Genomic DNA, 26,012 nt, shown 5'->3' on the forward strand with positions numbered 1-26,012 from the left:
ATCTCAAAACCCAGCTACTCGACTATCCTTGCCAGGGGGGCCATATATATATTAAAAAGAGTCGGGCTCAAGCAGGAGCCCTGCGGGACGCTCTTATCAAGGTGCATTTTTGCTGAGGTGTAGGGTCCTAACATGCCGGTTTGAGTTCTCTCGGACAAGAAATGTTGCAGCCACTTCAGGGCTGTCCCTTGGATACCACAGGAGAATAGTCTCTCCGCGAGCTTTGAATGTGAGATGGTATCAAAAGCTGCGGAGAGTCACTGCCAGAATGGTGGTTTCTGTGCTGAAACCTGGCCGGAAACTCGACTGCGATGGATCAAGGATTTGATTACATTCCAGATAAGAGCTTAGTTGTCTTAGTTGTCTGTTGATAATGCTTTCCAGCTGTTTACCTAAAAGCGGTAATAAAGAAATGGGGCGATAGTTACTAAGGATTGAAGGGTCCGCTGTTGGTTTTTTTAGTATTGGGCGGACAAACGCATCCTTCCATGTACTAGGGATGGTGCCAGTTTGCATAGAATGGCTAAAGATGTCTCAAATTGCTGGGGCACAGCTTGTGGCTAAAAGCGCCGTAGTTTTTGGTGGGCAGGGATCTGACGGCGACCCGGATTTGGCAGTAGCAAGGACTTTGGCGACCTCCGCTATCGAGGTCAGTTCAAAACTATCTAGGGTGCTGGTTACTGTCCTTCCCAACTCTTCAAATTTGGTAGGAGGTTCGAAAGAGGAAGGGACTATCGAAGAAAAGTTTTCGTAGATTTTAGATATCTTATCATGGAAATAGGTCACCAGGGAGTTACAAAACTCCTGAGATTCCATTGGCAACTGTCTACAAACTTTTGGAGATACAAAGTCCCTTACTTTACCAAACAGGGTTTTCGGGGAATTGCTGGCGCGTTCTATTTGAATGATGATGAACCAACGTCTGGCTGCCTTTAAATTCAGATGATATCTAGACAAAGACTGTCTATATAATAGTCTATTTTGAAGGTCCTTACAGGCACACCAGGTTCTTTCCAGTCGCCTACATTTAGACTTTTCCGTTTTTAACTCCTCCGTAAACCAGGGGGTAGAAGGCCGCCGTTGAAAGGAGCCTTGTTTTTTTGGTATAATAACATCAAAAACTGTTTCTAAAGCAGCATTAAAAACCTCCAACATTTTGGATACTTCCATGGTGTTATTTACTGATTGCAAGGAGAACGCCTCGTGAAAGGCTTTGAGGGAAAGTTTACGCCATTGCTCACGCTGCTCTGGGTTTTGTCTGATAGATATTTCTGAGCTTCTCTGACACGACTGATGGATAAAGAACGTGATCATAGAATGATCTGTCCATGTAAGGGTATCTGGGGGGCTACAACTCAGCTGGTTTGTGTTGGAGAAAATTAGGTCTAATAAGTGACCAGCCCAATGGGTAGGGACTTCGACTCTTTGAGTGAGTCCCATTAACTCCAGGGAGGAAAAAAGTTTATTTACCTCAGGGTTATTAAGATTTTCCCCATGAAAGTTAAAATCTCCCATCAGAAGAAATTTGTTTGACGCAAGCACATGTAGAGCTAAGTGTTCCACCAAAAGATCATGACATTTGCTCTAGATCCTGTTGGTCGGTAAACTAAGGGGCCGTGCCAGCTGTCAGAAGGAGATAGAGTGACCTTAAAAATTCCCAGTTCTAGGCAGTCATTTCTTACGGTGAAAACCCAATTTACTGAAAGGTGGTTTTTAAAAGCAATAGCTATACCCCCTCCTATTTTTCCTTCCCTGTCTAAATGAATACATTTGTAATTCTCTGGAATGGCCAGGTTTATCATGGGATGATTAGAGGGGTTCAACCATGTTTCAGCGAAGGAACATAATGCAGGAGAGTGTGAGACAATCATATCCCATATTTCAAAAGGGTGTTTGGCAAGTGATCTTACGTTGCACAAAATGTTATTTAGGCCAATAGTAGCTGGATCTAGGGCCTTCGTGGGGGCTTGGGGAACCGCTTCCGGCCATTCGGTTTGAATTTGACAGTTTTTGCAGGTTACCGGTCCTTGTAACATGTTGGGAAACTTCTGAATGCAGTTAATGTGGGCTCGGTTCTAGACTTGTTCAAGCATTCTAATAGTAAGCAGAGATTCAGCAGAATAAGATAAGGGGGCTTGACGGCTAATATTTACCTTATCAGAGGCAACATCTCTGGCCTCTGGTCTCGGCTGGGCGCGGACGGGCACAGACGGACTTGCCACCGGCGCGCCTGCTGCGCGCGTCCGCTGCATGCACGTATTTGCGTCCTCATTTTATTTGTTTCCCGAGGAGCGAAACACTAGCGGGCTACCCTGCAATGCCACCCAAGATGTCTGCCCGCATTATGGTGAAGAACAAGTCCACTCCCTGTGTACATAAAATTCTTCCGATTCACTTTCTCAATTTATTTAATTGGAAAAGCATTTTCTTCCTACAGAAAAGATTAAGAAGATGAGACATGCAAACATATATTTATAATTTCATAATACGCAGACAATCATGCAAAAGAGAACAACGTAAACATTGGTCTTCTCTATACCTTAGTCAATTTATAGCTCTACTTTCCCCATTAAAGTGACGGTGCATGTATTCATCTTACTTTACCCTTCTTACTAACACTGTTAGTTAGCCCAGCTGCCCCACATTTTCAAATATGTCATAATATTGGTAAATCCGGGCATGAAGCCTGAATTCTCGCTGTGTTTCTTCATCTTCATTGACTATTCCTCAAAGGATGGACTTGGTGGAGATGTCCATGGAGTGGTGACCAGTGAGCGAGCTCTGGCATTGCTATTGAAGTGAAGATCCTGGCGGTGGCATCTGTAGGAAAGTGGAATCTGACTGCATGGTTACCCCCACTTTTTTCCTGGTGTTTTGCTGGTTTTCGTCTTAGTCTGACTGGGATCCTGCTAATCAGGACCCCAGTCTATCTCCTTTCTCCTTAAATTGGTTGTTCATGTACTTTAGGTACACTCCAGATTGGATTCTGGGGTACCCTTATCAGTCCCTAGTATATGGTATACCATGTAGCCAGGGCATAGGTACCACAGAGGCCTCTCAGGGACTGCAGCATGTATTATGCCACCCCTGAGAGACCATTCAAAATGACACCACAGGTCTGCTACAACAGCCTGTGTAAGGTGGTGCATGCACGCCTTACTTAGATATAGGTTCACTATATCTATCCATATCACTGCACTTATAAACCTATCAGTCACCCCTATGGCAGGCCTTAACAATTCTGAAGGCAGGGTGCTGGGTTTTATGTGAGAGGGTGCCCATGCATGAGCAGAGCCCCTCTGCAGCCTTCGGAACCTTTTATTCCGGGGTTGTTTGTGATGCAGCCAAACCATATACTCTTAAGTGCATTATAACCAAACGGTAAATGCTAACTTTAAAACGGCTGCATGGAAACATGTCGTGTTTGGTATCAAACACCTTGGAATCATACCTCCACACCAGTAACTGGTGTGGGAGGTATGATTCCACCCTCCAAGAGGGAGCAATATGACAACACCGGTGCACCCAGTACCAGCTATCTTGAAACTGGACAAAGGACATGGGTGTCGCTACCCCTTTGTCCTGATCCTCCCATAGGTCGGTCCCCAGAGTTTGACCTACCCCATCCTTGGGTAAAGTAGGAACCCCTGACTACAGGACTTGGGATTTACCTGGACAAAACTCTGCTACAGAAACCAAGTACTTTGACTATCTACACTACGCTGGATGACTGAAGAATCTCCCTTGGAGTAAAGGAGTTACTCCCCTGCAAGGCACCTTAAACGCATCTGACCAGTTTTCATCTCCCGAGCTCCTGAGGACTCTGAAGATTTCTGCAACACAGGAGGTGGGTTCCCAAGTGTCCCCGAGGTCGTCTAGTGCTCTCAGCAATCCTGAGACCCTCAGCCCTTGTGGGGACCGTGCAACCCGTACCCCTGTGCACCACGTCCATTTGCAGCAGCATATGCTTTTCGGCAATCCCTGAGGCTGTGCTTTGGGCTACTTGTAGTCCTGACCCGAGCAGTAATTCCACCAAAGATTTACTTCCTACACTCCATGAGTGTTCCGTGGGCTGATATTTTGTGATTCAGCTCGAGGTCCCTTTGCGATCCCTGGTTCATTGGCCTGTGGGTCCCTGTGAAGGCAACTTCAACTTTCAGTAGGCTTTCCTGGTTGCTCCAGATGTGCCCTGATTCTCCATAGCTTGGAGAGTCCCCAGGACCTTGCTGGTCCTCACCGAAGCATCTTTCCTCTGACTGCATGGGTTGCAGTTGCCAAGGCTTGTTGGTGTTCAATCCGGACACTGACCCCCCCAGCACGAGACATCCTTTGCAGGACAGCTCACCACCCGGACTTTAGTCATCGTCGACATCTACTGGTCCCCGTGGCTGCAGTGCCAAACTTCACCTCTTCTCACCTGAAACACCCGACATCTGTGGGCATTCGTCTAACGTGCCCCTGGTCAATGTGAAGTGACCCAGACTCTGTCCCCTCTGCTTTTAGGTTCTTCTCAGCTCCGATCCAGGCTTGGATCACCCCGGACACTTCTCATCTTCCCGGCAGCAGCACTTCTTCCCATCATGCCATTGAAATAAACAAGCGTTTCCGACACCACTTGACCCCTATGCACCCGGCTCTCTTGGGATAGGTAACATGGGTACCTCAGTACTCTCAAGTGTGCTGGCCTTAGAACCTTCTATGTTCCAAAGGGTTTGCTTGAAGTCCTCTCCTAAGTGTCCTTAATCTTTCAAATTCCAACCGTGACTTTCCCATAGAGTTGTACGCAGCTCGCGTCTGTGTTCTCACACTGCACTCGTCCTCCGTGGGTCCCCTGTGTCACTACTTTGGGTGGTTCCTCGGGGTCCTAGCGATTCTACGTGCTCTAGGCACTTTGTCTAGTCAAGTCGTGGTTGTTATACCACTTTCTTAGTATCTGGTTTGGTCTCCCCCTTGAGCCCATTGTGTATTGTGCTATTTACTGTTGTTCTAGTGCTTTAATATTGTGTGCCTTGTTCTATAATCTCATAAAGAGGTTAGTAGAGAGTGTTTAGTAATAAATACATATATTTTATATATTCCTTGTGTGGTTCTCCTTTCATTTGGTCATTCAGGAGGTTATAATCTGGTAAACCAGGCTGCTTTACATTCCTTCGAGACTTAGCCTGAAGGCTGCTCTCCATAGCTACCACTAGGATAGCTTTCAATAAAGGTTGTCTTTAACCTAATCATCAATAAGGGTCGTTTGGACTGGTGCAAGGTGCCCACTATAACTAGTGGACAGCATATACCAGGCCAACTTCTCACAGCATCTACCAAGGCCGATGGGCCCATTGGCCAAGTAGAACAGTTTTTGAGGATACTGGAATTGCCATTTGGACACTGCAACTAACTGCCTTGAAACAGCCATTCCGGAATACTACAATTCCTGCACTGCTTTCTGAAACCCTTAAAACAAATATTTATGCAGATGACATTGCATTGATTTTATTCCACAGCGAAATCAATATCAATACCGGCCTGCAAGGAATTAAAACTTGGACTTCACTAGGAGGCCTATAACGTTACCAAGAACAAGGATGAAAGCCCGTTATTTATTAGAACAGTTGAGATTCTGCCATTAATATTACATGAGAATTATTTTTAAAAAACTAAAGCATTTCTTATTTTTTTGTTATAGAACAAACGGAGGGCGCATTCTCTAATAATTTTAGCCCGCTAATGAAAAAAACATTAAACCAACTTCTCGTATGGAAAACCTATCGCTGTGTATTATAGAATGGATAGCTTTAATCAAGGTGTCTATCCAAAGCTTATTTTTATGCTGTTTCTTGATTATCGCCTGTGGGCTTGACTCCCCTTTTTTTAACCCCTTGTGTGCCCCGCCCTTTCCCCGCCCTGTGCCGGGTGTTGAATTAGCGGGCGGGGTTCATGACGAGATAGTCTCGTCATGGGCACAGCGCAACCGCGGCCCATGACGAGACTATCTCGTCATGGGCACTCAAGGGGTTAAAGAAATTAGGTGATCGCATCTCTTTTATCTGAGATGTGCCCAGAGTGAAGTTAAACGTTTTGCAATTAAACCAATTCTTTACCCATGAGAAACCCTCTGAAAAATGAATTGTACAGATTAGTGGATGAGGGCGTCATCAATCCAATTGAATCTTCAGGGTGGCTTTAACCATTAATCCTTGCAATTCAAGGGAGGGGCAAAGGAATTAGATTGTGTGCTGATTTAAGGCATCGCAATATCATTCTAATGGTAGGTAGGCATCCCCTTCCCAAAACTGACCGTTTACTAAGATGCATGAAGAAGGCCACTTGCTTTAGTGTAGCTGACCTCACAACAGACTACCACCAAGTAGAGCTTTATCCATATTCAAGACCAGTTATCTCGCTTAGCACTCCTTTTCAATGCTTATATGTTCAGATGGATGCCTTTAGGCTTTGTCAACTTCTTCCATATCTCAGCATACGATCCAATGCATTCTAAAAAGCAGTAATGATGTTGTGTACTTTGGATGATATTCTAATTTTTGGGGCAGATTTGAGTATGCATAAAGATGTGTGTTTTTGAGAGACTAATAGAGGCAGGAGTAACTGCCAAAAGGGACAAGTATCAGACTGATGTCAACTCAGTGACATTCCTTTGACCCACCATCTCTGATTAAAACAGAAAATCACCTGACTAAGGTTGTGGAGAAAGTGCCTGCTCCCAATTACAAAGATGATATGAAATATAAAATATTTTCTTGGCCTTTGTTAGACCTGTGAGCCTTAGGGTGGCCTTTCCCCAAACCTTTCACATACTCACCTCCAATTTTTGCTGGATTTCATTTTGTTGGCCTTAGGACTCTGCACTTTACCACTGCTAACCAGTGATAAAGTGCTTGTGCTTGCTCCTCAAAACATGGTTTGACCAGCATATACCCGATTGGCATATTGAATTTACCTATAAGTCCCTTGTAGAGTTGTTTAGCATATACCCAAGGCCTGGAAATTAAATGGTATCAGGTGGCCTACAGCACTTATTGTGCCACCCACTTAAGTAGCCCTCCAAAACATGCCTCCGGCCTGCCATTGCAGGCTGGATGCAGTGTCACAGTACCATGTTGAATTGGCAGTTATACTCCCTTTCCAAGCCTTAAACTCCCCTTTTATTACATAGGTAACTCCTAAGTTAGGCCCTAGGTAGCTAATAAAGCCGGGTGCTGTGTAATTAAAAGGTTAGGAGTGTACTTTTAAGTTTTACATGTCATGGTAGTAAAAAACTCCCAAATTTGTTTTTCACTGCTGGCCAACCCCTCTCATGGTATAACATTGGAGATTCTTTATTACATTCAATAAGTTGTAATTCCTAATTGTGAGTCTGTAGCTATATCATGCTTGGTTCCTATGAAATTGTAATGATAAATCCTCTTCAGTGGTGCATTTTAATTTTCATTATATTTTGAAAATGCCACTTTTAGAAATTTGTGAAGAAAGAAATTGGGGGGGAACAACCTTTACAACGCAACTTTTACAACGCACTACCTTTACAACGCATTTTTTACAACGCATAATCCATTACAACGCATGACATTACAACGCATGACACTACAACGCATTTTTAAAAACTACCTTTACAACGCATTCCATTACAACGCATACTACCATTACAACGCATACCATTACAACGCATAATATTACACTACACTATCCAACACTTACCCTACTGTTGCACCCCCTGGAGTTAGAATAGTAATTTTTACCCCTATACTATCCAACACTTACCCTACTGTTGCACCCCCTGGAGTTAGAATAGTAATTTTTACCCCTATACTATCCAACACTTACCCTACTGTTGCACCCCCTGGAGTTAGAATAGTAATTTTTACCCCTATACTATCCAACACTTACCCTACTGTTGCACCCCCTGGAGTTAGAATAGTAATTTTTACCCCTATACTATCCAACACTTACCCTACTGTTGCACCCCCTGGAGTTAGAATAGTAATTTTTACCCCTATACTATCCAACACTTACCCTACTGTTGCACCCCCTGGAGTTAGAATAGTAATTTTTACCCCTATACTATCCAACACTTACCCCACTGTTGCACCCCCTGGAGTTAGAATAGTAATTTTTACCCCTATACTATCCAACACTTACCCTACTGTTGCACCCCCTGGAGTTAGAATAGTAATTTTTACCCCTATTCTATCCAACACTTACCCTACTGTTGCACCCCCTGGAGTTAGAATAGTAATTTTTACCCCTATACTATCCAACACTTACCCTACTGTTGCACCCCCTGGAGTTAGAATAGCAATTTTTACCCCTATACTATCCAACACTTACCCTACTGTTGCACCCCCTGGAGTTAGAATAGTAATTTTTACCCCTATTCTATCCAACACTTACCCCACTGTTGCACCCCCTGGAGTTAGAATAGTAACTTTTACCCCTATACTATCTAATACTTACCTTAAATGCAATTTAATATTATGCGTTGTAATGGTATGCGTTGTAAAGGTATTATGCGTTGTAATGGAAATGCGTTGTAAAGGTAGTTTTTAAAAATGCGTTGTAGTGTCATGCGTTGTAATGTCATGCGTTGTAATGGATTATGCGTTGTAAAAAATGCGTTGTAAGTGCATGCGTTGTAAAAGTGTGCGTTGTAACGTCATACATCCGAAATTGGGTTGCACTCAAATAATATAAACGTAATAAAAAATACAACATATTCCTCAAACAAACAATCTCATGTGTGCACCCTGTGGGGAGGCTCTACCCAACCACCCAATTCAAACTAAAAACAGTAACTAGAACACAAGCTCTAGACAGAGAATGCATTACTATAATCCACTAGAAGAGTGGAAACAATTTTGGCACAGCAAAATAATCTGTTTAACAATTCAAGCAGTAAATCGACTGTGCATGTGCAACATTTTTTTAACAAAGTGTCCTTCAAACAACAAAATAGCTTGTAGGCTGATCTTGCTCAAGTCAATTTAATTCCTAACAACAAGAGTGTTGAAAAGAAATATCCCACATGAAAGCGAGTCAAATTCCATATGTGTGGAACTGGCTGTGCGGCTTATCCCATTACATTTCGGGCATTCACAGTCACCCATCGTCAGGGGTATCTCCAATCAAAAACATATCCATTTAATTCATAGTCATCATTGAATATTTACAAATCTTCAAAGAAAAGAGTCTCAGAGAGTGCAGGACATACATAGAGGGCTAAAACACATGAACGTGGAGAAAACGTGCCTGTGAAAAATGCAGATGAAAGAAAGTACCTCTGGCAGTACCCAACAGAATCCCAAAATGATCCAGACTGAGGAAATGATGAAAATAGAGAAGGTAGTACTGCACGAGAACATATGGTGAGCAGAGTTGACCTGATGGGTATAAGAGAAACCATCACCCAAGAAGTGAAATGAAAGTTATAGTTATCATGTCTGTGCATTGAAAAAATGCCACACAGATTGTGTCTACAGCGAACAGATAACTCAAATATCAAACAAGTATCTAAAGCAAACAATGCCTCCAAACAACAAAGCCAGCTGTGTGTAAGAGTCAGACTCAAAGTAAAAGAAAAACAAGAACTCGAAGTAACCACAACGTGAGGATCTGTCAAGGAAAACAGGACTGTTATATGAGCGGAAAACCGAACATAGGAGGTTGCAAAATCTAACTAGGTAAGCTTAATTAGCCCAATTCTCCTGAGTGATATCAGAAAACTGGCATGCTTCCAACTCGGTAATTATCGGCCGCGATGTAACAGGAACACCACGGAAGCAGAAGTGTGTAGAGATGTGGAGCGTGCCTAAAGTCCAGAAGAAGGACTTCCATACTAACAATAAACATGCGGATAGTGAAAGTGAATGAAAGTGAATGAAACAGGTGCACTCAGTAAAACCCAAAATGGAAGTTGTGAACAAAGAATTGTGTGAGCAAATAACACCGTTTGTCCAAGAAAGAGAAAAATAAAAAAGTGTGAGAATGCGTAAGACATACATAATGGTACAGAGTGTGTCTTCTCTTAATGCACTATCCTGGTTGATTGAACAATATATGTGGCAACATGATGCACATGATAAGGCTTGATTCGCTAGCAGTACATATGGGAACAAGTTGGAAACAATTGGTCGTGCATATAATAACATAACGCATGTCAAAAAAACTAGGGGGCATATCAACAACAACCGGCGATAATTATCGCTGAGCGCACTTAGCGCTCGGATAATTATCGCCGGCTAGCGCCGATTTTTATTGCTGAGATAGCGTGTTATTAGCAACGCTTATCTCATCAGCGATAAAAATCCTCACGCTAACAGGCTAACGTGAGATTATCGCTGGAAACCCAGCGATAATCTCACGTTAGCTAGTTGATAGGGACTCACAAACTTAGCCATGATATCCCCCTTCCATAGGATATCATGGGTAAGTCAGTCCTGAAGCAGGTGTTAGGAAAGTAGCGATAACAGGTGTTATAGCTACTTTTCTTGCCGCTATGCTTCATAGCGTGGGGCTTGATGATAGGAGAAATGTCGCTTAGCGACATTTCTCCTATCATGTCAGGTCAGGAACGCCCACTTTGCATCTCATTAGAGATGCAAAGCTGGGCGTTAGACACCCCCACACTAAAGCAAGGTTTCACGCGTTATAGTGGCCTTGCTAATATAGCGATAAAATTATCGCCACTCTTCGGCCGAAGACGGCCGCTAAAGCGGCGATAATTTTTTATCGCCTCGTTGTAAATATGCCCCTAGATGCGCATGATAAGGATAGATACACTAACCTGATTTGCTGACATTACATAAGAGAACAAGTTTAGAGCATATGATGTCATACAAACAGTGCCTCTGGCTGGAAAACATGTTTAAAGAGACATGGGTTTACAGACCAATGTAAATATGAAACACACTTGTCACACAGTGAAAACAGCAGCAAAATATCAAGCAGTATACAACTGAAAATCACATTTGTACAAGATTGTGTACTGAGAGAATCTAACTCTCTGAACTAGGCAATAACTATGTCATGTGTGAGAAAGCATGAAAATTCAAATTTGTCATTGAGACTTTTTTGAATAAGAGTGTTCAGGAATCGTATCCAATACATTTCACGTTGGGTCAATAACTTTGTTATGTCTGTTTGAGGCGTCACCACCTCTAGAATAGTAAAACGAACCTGAGCTATGGTATGTTTGTGTTCATTCCAATGTTCTGATATGAATTTTGTGTTCAGTAATCCATAAGCGAAGTTTCCTCTCGGTCTTGCCCACATAGAGTAGGGCAATTAATGACGTGATTGACATTCTGTTCATTGCAATCTTCTGTGTAATTGAGGTGGATTTGTTAGCCAGACCACGGATAAAAAATGGTTTTACCTATCAACACGTTGTTACAGTGTGAACAGTTGTGACATTTCATCATCCCTCTGTATTCCACGACTGGAGATTTAGATGGCTTTGTGAGATGGGGGTTGAAAAATGCTGGTTCAGACTGAAGTAGTCCCCTCGGTTTCAAGAAAATCCCGTTGATCATGACCTTGTGGAAAATGTAGAAACAAAAACATCTCCAGATTTCTCTGTTTTTTTGTGTTTTTTCAATAGGTCCGGTCTGTGCAAATCCTGTACTCCTTCTGTGTGGTCCACCATTTCCTTAGGATAAACTTGTGCTATGAATTGTTGTTTATATTCATGTAAAGAGGAGGCACATTGGTTCTCATCTGATGCTATGCGTTTTATCCTTGTGAATTGCGAGAAGAGTTAGTGTTGTTTGAGCGTCAGCGGATGAAAACTGCTGTATAGTAAAGAATTGTTTCGATCTGTGGGCTTTTTATAAACTGAAGTCCGAATCTTGGTCCCCCAATCTCCATATTAACATCGAGGTAAGAGATGCTCTGTTGCTCAATGTTGTATGTGAATTGGATTCTCGGATTCTTATTGTTTAGCGAAGACAAATTAATCTCTATGTCTCAATGTGTGCCTTGCCAAATGATGAGAATGCCATCTGTTTAACATCGATATAAGACAAGATTTTCCATCCAGCTCTGTTTCAATAAAATTTGTTTTCATTTCACTTTTAGAAAGTTGCCTTTTTTCTTCCTTTGACCCTTTTGTGCCAGCAAAATCACATGAATGGGTGTAGCTGACAGTTAGACTTTGGGAATTCCCCTCAGACAGTCACACAGTAGAGGGATCGGGTGTGCCTCAATCAGCCATCTGGTGGCAGGATGGGGAGGCGGAGCTGGGTACAGCCCCACTTACACCTGAATAGCTTGTCTTTGTCTCCACACAAAGGGCCTAATGACCCTGTATTGCCATTGCAGACAGCTTGGAGCCAAGGCAGGAGAGTCAGGAAACTTCGTGCACTTCAAAGAACTTTTCCAGAAGCTTCGCCTGACTTCCAAATGAAGGGCACCAGGGTATAAAAATAGGACCTTCAGACCTACTCTTCAGTTCACTGCCAGGAACAAGCACTGCCACTGTGCTGGATTGCTGCTCTTAAAGAACTGTTACCCTGCTGTGCTGACCTGTGGCCTGCTGCTCTTTTGTCTGGGGAAGAGCATCTGGACCTACATCTTCATCTTGAACCCAGGACCCCTGAGTGACTCAAATGGCTAGTTTGCTGGCCTCTTGATGTGAGCCTCAGGGACTTAAAAGGATCCCCAACCAACTCCTTGACCCAACTGCCATAAGTTCCTCACTCCCAAGTTGTGTCTCTTAGGTCCTGGACCCTTAGTGTTGCTCACATGCTTTTGAAATCACACTTTTGTGCTCTTTGCAACCACGATCAGAACTGTTTGCAACCATTGAAATTCAACTCAAGCTGCTGCTAGCCCATTTCTTTACACAGCAGGCATCAATTGCCCATGGAGGAGCGCAAACACAAAGCACCAGTCCACCCATCTGCTCAGTGATGTAATAATAGCCCCCACAGCCCCCTCAGTGCGGGCGGGCCCCCGAGATCCAGGGGGACCCCTCCCACACTCTGTCTGGGCAGGCCTGAGAGCTCCTGACAGCCCCCCTCCATACGATTCCCAGGGGGGCCTGAAATGTTGTTATACCACTGAATGTGCTATGCCCATCTTGCTCTTCACGCCACATCAACCACTGCGTGCAATGCTCTCCGTGCTTCCTGGGACCCGCTACAACACGATGGGACTCTTGGCATATAACCTGAGAAGTTAAACTTCAGTGGGACTAATCTGGGACTGTATCCAACCCGCGATCCATCGCAGTTGGCCTAAACTATTCAATTTGACCCAATCCACCATAAACAGATACCCCGGCTGGCGCTCTTATCCTTTAGATGCTAGATTTGACTTAAAGCTATAAAAATTCAAAACTTGAGTTCTACTGATTGAATTTGTGTTTTTGATGCCAAATCTTTTATTAAAATGTACTCTGTTTTTCTAAATTGGTTTGGGATTTTTCTTGTGTTGTGTTTTCACTTTGTTACTGTTTGTGTGCTGCATAAATACTTTACACATTGCCTCTAAGTTAAGCCTGACTGGTTTTGTGCCAACCTATTCAGGGTTAAGCACAGGGTAATTTAGTGACATTTTGTGGTTCACCCTGCAAGGAATTGAGGCTGTTGCTTGACCAGGGCTCACAATCCGATCACCAACAACTCAATTTCTCACAGCTTTGCAGAAAAACTTGGGGGCATATTATCAAGAAACGCCGTTAACATCATCGCCGCTTTAGCGGCAGAAAACTGCCACTAAAGCGGCGATAATGGGCTTGATAATATGCCACAGAGAATTCCCATAGAAGCCCATGTTCTGGTGTCAACATGGGCTTCTATGGGAATTCTCTGCTGCATATTATCAAGCCCATTATCGCCGCTTTAGCGGCGGTTTTCTGCCGCTAAAGCGGCGATAATGTTAACGTCGTGCTTGATAATATGCCCCATACTATGTCTGGAAAAAGATTTGCTAGTGCGCCCTTTCCTTGAAATTCCTCTTCAAGATGAAGTTTGATTTCTCATTGTTCAATGAGTGCCAGACTGCTTTCATTAAAATCAAAAACACCATTAGTAAGACACCCCTTAGGTTGTCTTGTCGTTGGAAGCAAGACTCTTCTCACCGCTGATGCCAGTTTACAGGGTCTAGTAGCCACACTGCCTCAAGTTGTGTGTGGAGAAGAACATGTTATAATTTTTGAAAGCAGGTCCTCAAACGTTCCTGAATGTATCTAATCGGTCATTAAAAATGAGGCAATGGCCTGTTTCTGGGCCTTTAGACACTTCAGTTTCTTCTTATGGGCACACCATTCATAGTACTCACTTATAACAAACCCTTAATCTCAGTCTTTTCCATCGAAGGGGTCGAGCGAGCCTCACCATGTATTTCCAGGTGGTGGATAGGAATATCTGATTACAATTTCAACCTAGAGTATCTTCCAGGCCCCAAGATATTTGCTGCATATTGATGAACGAGGCAGCCCCTCAGTAAATCCAGGATTGTGAGAGGGCTGATACCTTAAGTGGCATAAGCCTTAATATATCCAATTGAAGAGTGGAGAAGAGGGACTAGAATGAGGGGGAACTCAAGAGTAGAGAGCATACCTTGGTCCACACAATTTAAACTTCAGGGTGACATTCAGAAATACTGGGAGGAGAGTAAAGAGCTGAGAGTGACTGAAGGCAGTGTGAAAAAAATAGATAAGATGATTCCCCTTTGTACCCTGTGGGGTAAACTGGTGGATCTAGGGCATGAAGGACACTTGGGCAGGAAACTCAACCAAGAGTAGAATTTGCATCCAGTACTGGTAGCCTGGGTTAGACTCTGTGGTTGAGCACAATGTGAACAAATGTATCAGCTGAGCCAACAGTGATGAAGTTAAAGTGCTTCATAAGGCACCCATTCGACCTGCGGAAGGCCCAAGTAAAACTAGTTCCTTGTTCTGGTGGATTGCCAATGGAGGTTGGCGATGACTAGAATTGCACATCAGCTCCCCAACAAGGCTCTCATGGAGCTCCTAACATACCCCTTCATGGATGAGCATGCTCCAGAGTACCTGGTAACTGATAACGGGGTTCAGTTCACTTTGGAACCCATGAATGAATTCCGACGTGAAGGGAAAAGTCATAATCTTACAATGGCACTATATTGAACATATGCAAACGGCATGGTGGAAACAATGAACAGGATGATAAAAGAATATTTACAGAAGTCCAGTGTGAATTGTTTATCTTGCAAAAAAAATGTCTATATGAAGAAAAATCCCTTCTACAAAAGTCTAATTATTTCTTAGGGAAAAAACATGCCAGACCTGGGCTGTCATGGTGGATCCAGTATATAATGAAATAAATTCAAAATGCTTTAGAATTACAAAAATATTAGGAATTGTAATCGTATTTTTAATCAAAAAAGGAGGTATGTAAGATAAATGTTATTTTTGTCTATTTCTACACTGGCCTAGAAGGAACACAACACCCACAGAAGAGGATATAAAAACACAGTTGATAAACAAAAGACAAGAAAATAGATGAAATAGGAGGTCGGGGACAGGCACACTCACATAAATGCAGAATGAGAGGAGGAGCAAGGGATTCGCTGTCAAAGCATGAGGTGCGGAGAAGGGTGAAGAGGAGGAGTTAATGTTCAGCTAAGTAAAAAGAAAAAAGAAAAAGAAAAAGATGTGGATGGCAGTAGTAGGTGGTGCGTAAGTATAGGAAGTGACTAAAGATGAAGAAGCAGGAGCAATATGAGGCTACAAGGAGAGTAGAAGAGGTGAACTACCATAGAAAGAGAGCCAGGAAGGTTTGGGAACAGCAGAATAAAATGAGAGAACTTGAGGAAAAACAAAATGGGTTTATAATTTTTCCCAGTAAAGGATATTACCAGGTTTGCTCCATCAAGGCAATTAAAGGTGCGAAATCTGTGGAAACCGTATTAAAAAGATTTGTTGTCAAAGACAGTTCAGTACATTTTTCTGTGATTTCAGATGGATCTATTCCAGTGAATCGATCTACTGAATACATCAAGAAGTCCAGAGAATCTGCTGTTCAGGTCACCTAGAGAATATGGTCATCATCCTTTGCTTTTTAAAAGCTCCCTTCACATCCTTATTTCTTAAACTATAAATTAGAGGATTCAACATGGGAGTTAAAAAAGCATAACAGACAGAAAATACCCTATCCATGGAAAGACTTGACTTGGATCGCGAGTACGTAAGAATCGTGGTGCCATAAAGCAGGAGGACAGAGACCATGTGGGAGGCACAAGTGGAGGCGGCACGCTGTCGGCCCTCGCTGGAGCGGATCTTCAGGATCTTGGAGACAATGAAAGTGTAGGTGACCACAATCAGAAGAAAAGGCATGATTAACACCAGGACACTTAATGCCGCAGTAACAACTTCTGCCATATTTGAATCCCCGCAAGCCAGTTTAGTGAGAGAAGCAAGATCACAAAAGAAGTGATGTATCTCATGAGACTTGCAGAAGGGTAGGGTGAAGGTCACAGGAGTCAAGCTAAGGGAACAAACTGTGGCCAAGATCCATGATCCTGAGGCCAGATGAACACACACTGGCTTGCTCATGATGGTCGTGTAGCGCAGAGGGATGCAGATAGCCACATATCGGTCAAGAGACATGACGGCCAGCAGGATACAGTCCGTGACACCAAAGACGATGAAGGAGAACATTTGTGCCACACAGCCGCTGAAGGAAATGTGCCTGTCCTCAGACAGCAAACCACTCACGGTCTTAGGGATGGTGACACTGGCTAGGCAGATGTCCACTATGGACAGGTTTCGGAGAAAGAAGTACATGGGTGTGTGAAGGACTGGGTCCACGGTTAGGAGGAGGAATATCATCAGGTTCCCAATAATGGATATGAAGTATATAAAGATAAACATGACTGAGAGAAGCATCTGCAGCTGCGGTGACACGTCTGAGAAGCCGAGGAGAAGGAACCCACCCTCGAGGGTCAGGTTGGACTTGTCCATCGCTTCAGCGCAATTCATCTAGAGAGAGAAGAGAGTACATATGTGCGTTAGGAAGAATGGGTTTCCAGCAATGAGAATCTCTTTGCCCTGTGACAAGCACAAACCTGGGCCCTCGCACAAATAATACACAGTGACAGCTCTAAGCAGGGCCTTCAATATATGTGTCCTGATTCTGTTTTGACCCACCCAGCAGGTTTTAACTTATGCATATCACAGAAGCAAATGTTATAGTGGATTTATACCGTGCTCAAATACTCAAGAGTGTCCTGGCTCGCAGAGTTACCGTGGCCTAATGAAGTAAAGAGTTAAATTGGCTGCTTAAAAATAAAGGTTTTAAGTTGTTTTTTAAAAAGTCTGAAGTCCTGAATATACCATAATTCCAAGGGAAGGGAGTTCCAAGCGATAGCAGCTTTAACTGAGAGGGACTGACCGCCCATCCGCATCCTGCGCAATCGGGGGATCGCCAACCGTCTTTGGGTGGCTGAGCGCAATGATCTACAGGGGCAAAATGCTTCCTGATATACATTGGTCCAAGGCCATGCAGAGCTCTATGGGCCAAAGTGAGAGCTTTAAATTCCACTCTATGGGCCACAGGAAGCCAATGCAGATCTCGTAAATGCTGTCTTACGCTTGATCTTCCTGAGATGTTAAATAGAAGTCTAGCCGCGGCATTCTGTATGGTGTGCAGTTTTTTTATCAGATATCCTGGGATGCCAATGTACAAGGCATTGGCATAATCAATGCGGGAGAGAATGAGAGCGCGGGCGACCATTTCCTTGGCTGACCTTGGAAGCAAAGGGAAGAACCTTCTTAATGATTTAAGAGTGCCAAAGCAAACTCCAGTGAGTTTCTTGATTTGCACTGAAAGCCGAAGGTCATCTCCAAACCAGACCCCTAAATTCTTTGCAGGAAATCCCTCTGAATTAGGTTGGGGGAAGTCTGGGGGCCACAGGGTTTCTCTAAAAGCAGGCGGAAACTGACCATACAGAAGGACCTCCGACTTGTCCTCGTTGCAAGCCACTGAAACACAGACGAGAGACATTTCCGGGCAATTTCTGTCAACAAGTTGGGGTCCTTCCAGGTAAATAGGAGCTGGGTGTCATCAGCATAAGCTATTATTTTTGCTCCCAGCTTCTCTGCCAGAAAAATCAGAGGAGACAGATAGATATTAAAGAGCAAGGGGCTCAAAGTAGAACCCTGCGGGACTCCAGGAGACATTTTCCTGGCAGCCAATGAAAAAGGTGGCATCCAGACCTGCTGAGTGGATTCTTCCAAGAAGGATTTTATCCAATCCCAGGTGGGGCCCACGATGCCAATGTCTGAGAGTCGAGTGAGAAGTAATTGATGGAGCACCGTATCGAAGGCGGCAGAGAGGTCAAGCAAAATCAAGGCCGCCCTGCTGCCCGCATCCAGGCATTCCCTAATCGCCTCGGCCATTTCCACCAGTGCGGTCTCGGTGCTATATGATGCCCTGAAACCGGATTGCGCCAGGTGGAGAACACTGGATGCTTCAACATAGGCCTCAAACTGACGAAAAACCACCTTTTCACACACCTTAGTCAGTGCCGGGAGGTGAGAAATGGGACGATAACTGGCAAGTTTGAACGGATCTAAAGAGGTTTTTTTTTTAAGTGGCAGAAGCTTTGCCTGTTTCCAGTTCAGAGGTACAGTACCAGTCTGTAGGGATAGATTGATGATCATGTTTACCTCTGGATCAACCACCTCAGCAACCCCCGCCAGAACTCTAGCTGGACATGGGTCTGTCGGGGAACCCGACTTAAGTGATTTGAGGATGGCCAATGTATAAGACCCAGCTATGGGCAAAAACTTCATAAATGAGGAAGCCGATGGGGTGGGGGCTGGGAGGGGCAAAGGAGAGGAATCCCTGGGCACCCGGGAGCCCGTCCCAAGGCTATCTTGAATGTTCTGTATTTTATCAATAAAAAAAGAAGACAGCTCCTCACACCATTGCGATGAAGCTGGAAGGGCCGGTTGTTCAGCGCAGGGAGCCAAAAAGCTTCTAACAATGTAGAAAATCTCCTTACTATTGTTATTGGCCTTGGCAATCCGCTCCGCATAAAAACAGCTATTCGCCTACCTAATGGCTGCATAGTAGTCTCTATGGGCTTTGCGAAGAGTAATTTTGGCCAAGGGACAATACTCCCGACGACAATGTCATCCCAATTTAAGCTCTCTAAGAGTGCCCGAATACCAAGGTTGAGGTGTAGTCAGTCTCGATCGCCTATTGGAAAGGAGTTTAGAAGCGGAGCCAACCCCTTGACTGATCCAGGTGGCAAAATAATCTACCGCTCCTTCAAGATCATGGGTGACCAACGGACGTGAAAGTAGAAGGGCCTTAGATAGGGCCGGGATATTTATCTTCCGTACCGGCTTGCTTTGGGCCGAGGCTATAGAGGAGGGAGACTTCCCTATAATCCAGGAAAATCGGACCAAATAGTGATCTGACCAAGTGACCTGAAAGGGGTAGAAAACGGACAAGGCAAAGTTGGAACACAACAAGTCGATTGTATGTCCTCCTTTGTGAGAGGGAGACTTGATCCACTGGGTCAATTGTGCCAAACAGATCCATTAATTCCCTGGAGTCAGAAGCCTCTGGGCAATCTCAATGGATGTTGAAGTCACCCAAAAGGAGGAAATTAGAAAAGCGAAGGGCGCGGGAGATAATAACATCATCCAGGGCTTTCAGAAATGCTCCGGGAGGGCCAGGGGGATGGTAAACCAGAGTGCCACCCAGTGTATAATGCGGTGACATGACAATGGTGAAATCAAGAGCCTCCCCATCCACTAGCCCCGCAGATAGCTCGCTAGAGAAGGCCCAAGTGTCCCTGAACACCACTGCAATCCCGCCCCCTCTCCCAGTTTTGCGATCCACTCTTGCAATTTTGTAGCCCGAGGGGATGGCCAGCTCAACCAACAGGGGCGCAGGACTCATTGAGCCAAGTTTCAGTTACAAATAGCACATCTCATCTAAATGTTCATCAGAGAGAAGCTCATTAATATCAAGGGCATGTTTGACTATTGAACGAGAGTTAATAAGCGCAGCCCGAATCCTGTTCTCCTGATCCATTCGTGGAGCAGGGGCTATCTGCTTGGTTTGGAAACAGAATTGGCATGTGGGACTCGTCCCCATTGCACTTAGCATTATCAAGCACCAGAAGTTCCTTACGACTATAGGACCTCCGACCACCCTGCTCCTCAAATGTGTAACGGGCAGCATGGCTGGCGCTGGATGCTCCCAGGGCGTGGACGGGCGCAGACGGCCTTGCCTTTGGCGCACCTTAGGCATGTCCGCTGCGCGCACTCGCTGCGCGCTCGCGCCAGCCTCATACTTAACACTATGACTGCGCTAACAGGGAATCAGGTGTGAGAGCTGGCAAAGCCTAGTCTGCTCAACCTGACTCAACCCACGATGGCGGTTCGGCACCACGGAGCGTGAAGCAGCTTCCGGGAACCGATCTCGAGACCACCAGGTAAAGTGCAATTTACAAACTAATCTAAGAACAGATCGCAACAAATTTAATAGCAGTTTTTAAAATACAGAGCTTGTGCAAACTAGGACAGAAAATCAGTGCAAAATAGCGAGGACTTCAATGTAGACACAAATAACTAACCACATTAAGCTAATCTCCTGGCTAACGCCTCAGGTACATTCAACCTATGTCAGGTACATTCAACGTTTAATCATGTTTCGACCCAAATATAATCTAAATCTAGGACAGTACTATAACCGGATTGATGACAAAGAACCAAACGACCCAGGGGCATATTTACAATAGAAGTGGTGGAGCACAGCGTTAGCTTCCTTGGCTTAATGCTGTGCTTCACCACTTCTGTAACACAAGGCTGCACCATATTTGCAACAGTAAGGCGCAGCCCTGCGTTTCCCCCTATGCTGGTGCTAAATTTAGCAGCCTGGGAGCGTCAGTATCAATGGGTGTTGGGGTGGAATGCCCACCGCAACATCCATTGCCCTTCCCTTTCACACTCAGTATAGCGTGACAGGGTGCCTTATTTACCAGGCAGCATTAAGCCATGTTAAGTGGCTTAACGCCGCCTTGTAAATAAGGCAAAGCCCCTATCGCCATCACAATGTCCCAAAAAAGTGGTGTTGTGGTGGCGATAGGGGCTTGTAAATATGCCCCTCCCCAGTTTTACTAACACTTTGCAATAGGACTGAGTCCCTTTTGTAACGCATACCCTCAGCAAATTTGCTTGATTTTCTCTTTATGATTGTTAAGGCATTTCCACCCCGGAAAGGATCTCTGTTTCAGTTTTTTTGATAGTTGCTCATTCCGCGGGTTGAACGTGGGTATTCCTATGCAACCATACAAACTCCTGTCTTTCTATTTTGCAAAAGTTTACTATTTATACCATACAACAACTGAAGTTTACATACAGAATCACATTTGATACAAGCCTGAATAGGCATTGACATACCTCTGTTATCATATCAACATTATTTAACATCACAGTTGCAACCCTCAGACATTGTAGTTATTTTCTAAGAAGTCTACCTGTCTAACTCTCTCTCCGAGGATGTTTCCTTCCACCTAAAGGTCGGCAGAGGATGTGTCTTGTTGGATGATAGTTTCTACCGGTCCATATGGCATAACCTTATTAGAAATCGCTATTACGTTAGCGGGTCAGCTCGCGGGAGATGGGTTGGGATAAACTGCCCATACTGTATATGAGGCTGCGAGTCAATGCCTGAACTGTTACTGAGCCTGCACTGCAATCTTTATGCTTCGGCGAGTTGAGCGTTCTGGACCTTCCACGGTCAGTGCTCTGCCCAGCCAGGGGGAAGTCAGTCATCGCAGCTCAGACTGGCCAACCTGTTCAGCGCGCTCACACAGCCTCTAAGGGGCATATTTACAAGGGAAGGTGCAGAGTGAGGCGTTAGCCTTCCTGGCTTAACTCCTCTCTCCGCCACTTCGGAAACGCAGGGCTGCACTGTATTTACAAAAATATGGTGCAGCCCTGTGTTCCCCCCTGCGCTGGAGCTACACTTGGCAGCCTAGAGTCAATGCAGTGCAAGGGTGTCTGCATGCAGAAGAGGATTGTTTATGTGCAGGAAGGTGCCCCTTCCTGCACATAAACAATCTTTCAATAGCCTTTTGTAACTTCTATGTGTGCTGATTAATGCTGCGCACATAGAAGTTGCAAAACGGCATTAAGAACAATTATTGTTTATGTGCAGTGAGGGGGACCAATCATCGGCCTTTTGCCGCTTTCACGTGTGCTGCACAATGCAGCACACATTAAAACTGCGGAAATGAGGAGAAATGAAACATTTCTCCTCGTTGCGCCAGGGTAAAACCAGGTTTTCTCTGGTCTTAATTCTTGTGCTGCCTCCTATTTCCGCCACCCTTGTAAATAGAGGGCAGTGTCAGAATCAATGGGTGTTGCAGTGGAACGCCCACAGCAACACCCATTGCCCTCCCCTTTCACGCTAAACATAGCCTGAAAGGGGGCCTATTTACAAGGCAGCGTTGAGCTACGTTAAGTGGCTTAACGCTGTCTTGCAAATAAGGCGAAGCCCCTATCACCAAAGTAACGTCATAAAAAGTGACATTCCTGTGGCGATAGAGGCTTGTAAATATTCCCCTCAGTCTCTCTCTTGAGGTGCGGCTTACCCAGCGCTGTTGCGGGCTGGGAAGCCACTGCATTCCTAGTCACTCCTAATTTGATGTACTTTTACTGTGTGCACTGCAGCCTCATCCTCTCACTCTCCTGAGGCTTGCACTCCGAGTCTGTGAGTCTCTCAGCTGCTGTGACTGTCCACTCTAAGGGGAGCCCTAATCAAGAGCTGCACACAGAGGCAGCAGCATGTCTAAAAGTTCAGTTGCGGCACTTACCGTTTTTAGTTGCATGGCAAGTTCACCTTACAGTGCATTTCACCAAACGTTTTCATAGCTCTGTCACAATGTGAAAATGCCGGCATACTAACAGTTTCCATATTGCTGTATTGGCATCCGAATGGCAACAGCCTGACTCAATGGACCCTTGAGACGTCTGTGAATGATTATCATAGTTTATCAGCAGGCTGAGGCAGCTGAGATCCGCGCAGGCACTCTCACATCCATCCCTCAGTATGGATGCAGTCACTTGGGTCACCTTTGGAGAGCCTGTGTGTCTTGATGCTGCTTTCATTTGATTGATTGCTAGGGAGGAGCCAGGAGGCCTGGTTTGCACAGGCTGGTGTTTAATTAAACTTAAAAACCAAAGGAAAGATGGACGGAGTGTTGAACGTTGCAAGCACTCACCCCAGTCAACTGATCTGGGTTTAATCCATCACCGTTCTTTAGCCCACACTGCCACCCCAGTTCAGACATGGCCATATGCAAATCAGTCTGACCCTGTGCCTCATGGGAACAGTCCAGCCCGAACTACCAAGCCATGTCTTCCCTGGACCGGAAACAAGCTTCCTAGGACCGGTTTCTGGCATTTCAGCCGTCTTCAGCCAGGCTTGCTTGAATCCAGTGGCAAAGTGAGCAAGAGACTCACGTCTGAGCATACCCTGCCAACTTATGGCGAACAAAGCAAAAACCAAAGGAAATGATGGACGGAGTGTTGAACATTGCAAGCACTCACCCCCAGTCAACTGATCTGGGTTTAATCCATCACCGTTCTTTAGCCCACACTGCCACCCCAGTTCAGACATGGCCATATGCAAATCAGTCTGACCCTGTGCCTCATGGGAACAGTCCAGCCCGAACTACCAAGCCATGTCTTCCCTGGACCAGAAACAAGCTTCCTAGGACCGGTTTCTGGCATTCAAAATGGGCTCAGAATGGGATCAGAATGGGATCAGAATGGGCTCAGAATGGGATCAGAATGGGATCAGAATTGGGCTCAGAATTGAGCTTAGAACTGGCTCAGAATGGGATCAGAATGGGATCGGAATGGGCTCAGAATGGGCTCAGAATGGGATCAGAATGGGATCAGAATGGGCTCAGAATGGGCTCAGAACGGGCTCAGAATGGGATCAAACTGGGATCAGAATGGGCTCGGAAAGGGCTCAGAAAGGACTCAAAATGGGCTCGGAATGGGATCAGAATGGGATCAGAATTGGATCAGAATGGCCTCAGAATAGGCTCAGAATGGGATCGGAATTGGATCTGAATGGGCTCGGAATGGGATGTATGTCGTTACAACGCACACTTTTACAACGCATGCACTTACAACGCATTTTTTACAACGCAAAATCCATTACAACGCATTCCATTACATAGCATGACACTACAACGCATTTTTAAAAACTACCTTTACAACGCATTCCATTACAACGCATAATATTAAATTGCATTTAAGGTAAGTATTAGATAGTATAGGGGTAAAAATTACTTTTCTAACTCCAGGGGGTGCAACAGTAGGGTAAGTGTTGGATAGTATAGGGGTAAAAATTACTATTTTAACTCCAGGGGGTGCAACAGTAGGGTAAGTGTTGGATAGTATAGGGGTAAAAATTACTATTATAACTCCAGGGGGTGCAACAGTAGGGTAAGTGTTGGATAGTATAGGGGTAAAAATTACTATTCTAACTCCAGGGGGTGCAACAGTAGGGTAAGTGTTGGATAGTATAGGGGTAAAAATTACTATTCTAACTCCAGTGGGTGCAACAGTAGGGTAAGTGTTGGATAGTATAGGGGTAAAAATTACTATTCTAACTCCAGGGGGTGCAACAGTAGGGTAAGTGTTGGATAGTATAGGGGTAAAAATTACTATTCCAACTCCAGGGGGTGCAACAGTAGGGTAAGTGTTGGATAGTATAGGGGTAAAAATTACTATTCCAACTCCAGGGGGTGCAACAGTAGGGTAATTGTTGGATAGTATAGGGGTAAAAATTACTATTCTAACTCCAGGGGGTGCAACAGTAGGGTAATTGTTGGATAGTATAGGGGTAAAAATTACTATTCTAACTCCAGGGGGTGCAACAGTAGGGTAAGTGTTGGATAGTGTAGTGTAATAGTATGCGTTGTAATGGTATGCGTTGTAAAGGTAGTATGCGTTGTAATGGAATGCGTTGTAAAGGTATTTTTTAAAAATGCGTTGTAGTGTCATGCTATGTAATGGAATGCGTTGTAATGGATTTTGCGTTGTAAAAAATGCGTTGTAATTGTAGTGCGTTGTAAAAGTTGCGTTGTAAAGGTTGTTTCCCCTCGGAATGGGCTCAGAATGGGCTCAGAATGGGATCAGAATGGGATCAGAATTGGATCAGAATGGGCTCGGAAAGGGCTCAGAATGGGATCAGAATGGGCTCAGAATGGATCGGAATGAGCTCAGAATGGGATCGGAATGGACATGAAATGGGCTCAGAAGGGACTCAAAATGGGCTCGGAATGGGATCAGAATGGAATCAGAATGGCCTCAGAATGGGCTCAGAATGGGATCAGAATGGGCTCAGAATTGAATCAGAATGGGCTCAGAATGGGATCAGAATGGGATCAGAATAGGGCTCAGAATTGAGCTTAGAATTGGCTCAGAATGGGATCAGAATGGGATCGGAATGGGCTCAGAATGGGATCAGAATGGGCTCAGAATGGGATCAGAATGGGTTCAGAATGGGATCGGAATGGGCTCAGAATGGGATCAGAATGGGATCAGAATGGGCTCGGAAAGGGCTCAGAAAGGACTCAAAATGGGCTCGGAATGGGATCAGAATGGGATCAGAATTGGATCAGAATGGACTCAGAATGGGCTTAGAAGAGGCTCAGAATGGGATCAAAATTGGATCAGAATGTGCTCAGGATGGGCTCGGAATGGGCTTGGAATGGGCTCAGAATGGAATCAGATTGGCTCAGAATTGGATAAGAATGGGATCAGAATTGGATCGTAATGGCCTCAGAATGGGCTCAGACTGTACTCAGAATGAGATCAGAATGGGCTCAGAATTGGATCAGAATGGGCTCTGAATGGGCTCGGAATAGGCTCAGAATGGGATCAGAATGGGATCAGAATTGGATCAGAATGGGCTCAGAATGGGCTCAGAATGGCCTCAGAATGGCCTCAGAATGGGCTCAGATTGCGATCGGGAACGGAT

General features: G+C 44.7%; 1 protein-coding gene across 1 annotated transcript; it reads right to left on the reverse strand.

Annotated features, from left to right (window-relative positions):
* Positions 1-16,015: 16,015 nt before the first annotated feature.
* On the reverse strand, positions 16,016-16,951 carry LOC146783108 (olfactory receptor 5V1-like). Its single transcript, XM_085637299.1, has one exon. It carries the CDS (start codon positions 16,949-16,951, stop codon positions 16,016-16,018), a length of 936 nt encoding a protein of 311 aa, XP_085493425.1.
* Positions 16,952-26,012: the final 9,061 nt, after the last annotated feature.

The sequence above is a fragment of the Triturus cristatus genome, chromosome 12 (genome assembly GCF_964204655.1).
Source record: "Triturus cristatus chromosome 12, aTriCri1.1, whole genome shotgun sequence".
Lineage (NCBI taxonomy): Eukaryota > Metazoa > Chordata > Amphibia > Caudata > Salamandridae > Triturus > Triturus cristatus.

Bases quoted from the DNA above. Each gene is read 5' to 3' on its own strand.
- LOC146783108 (XM_085637299.1), bottom strand. From the start codon at position 16,951: ATGGACAAGTCCAACCTGACCCTCGAGGGTGGGTTCCTTCTCCTCGGC.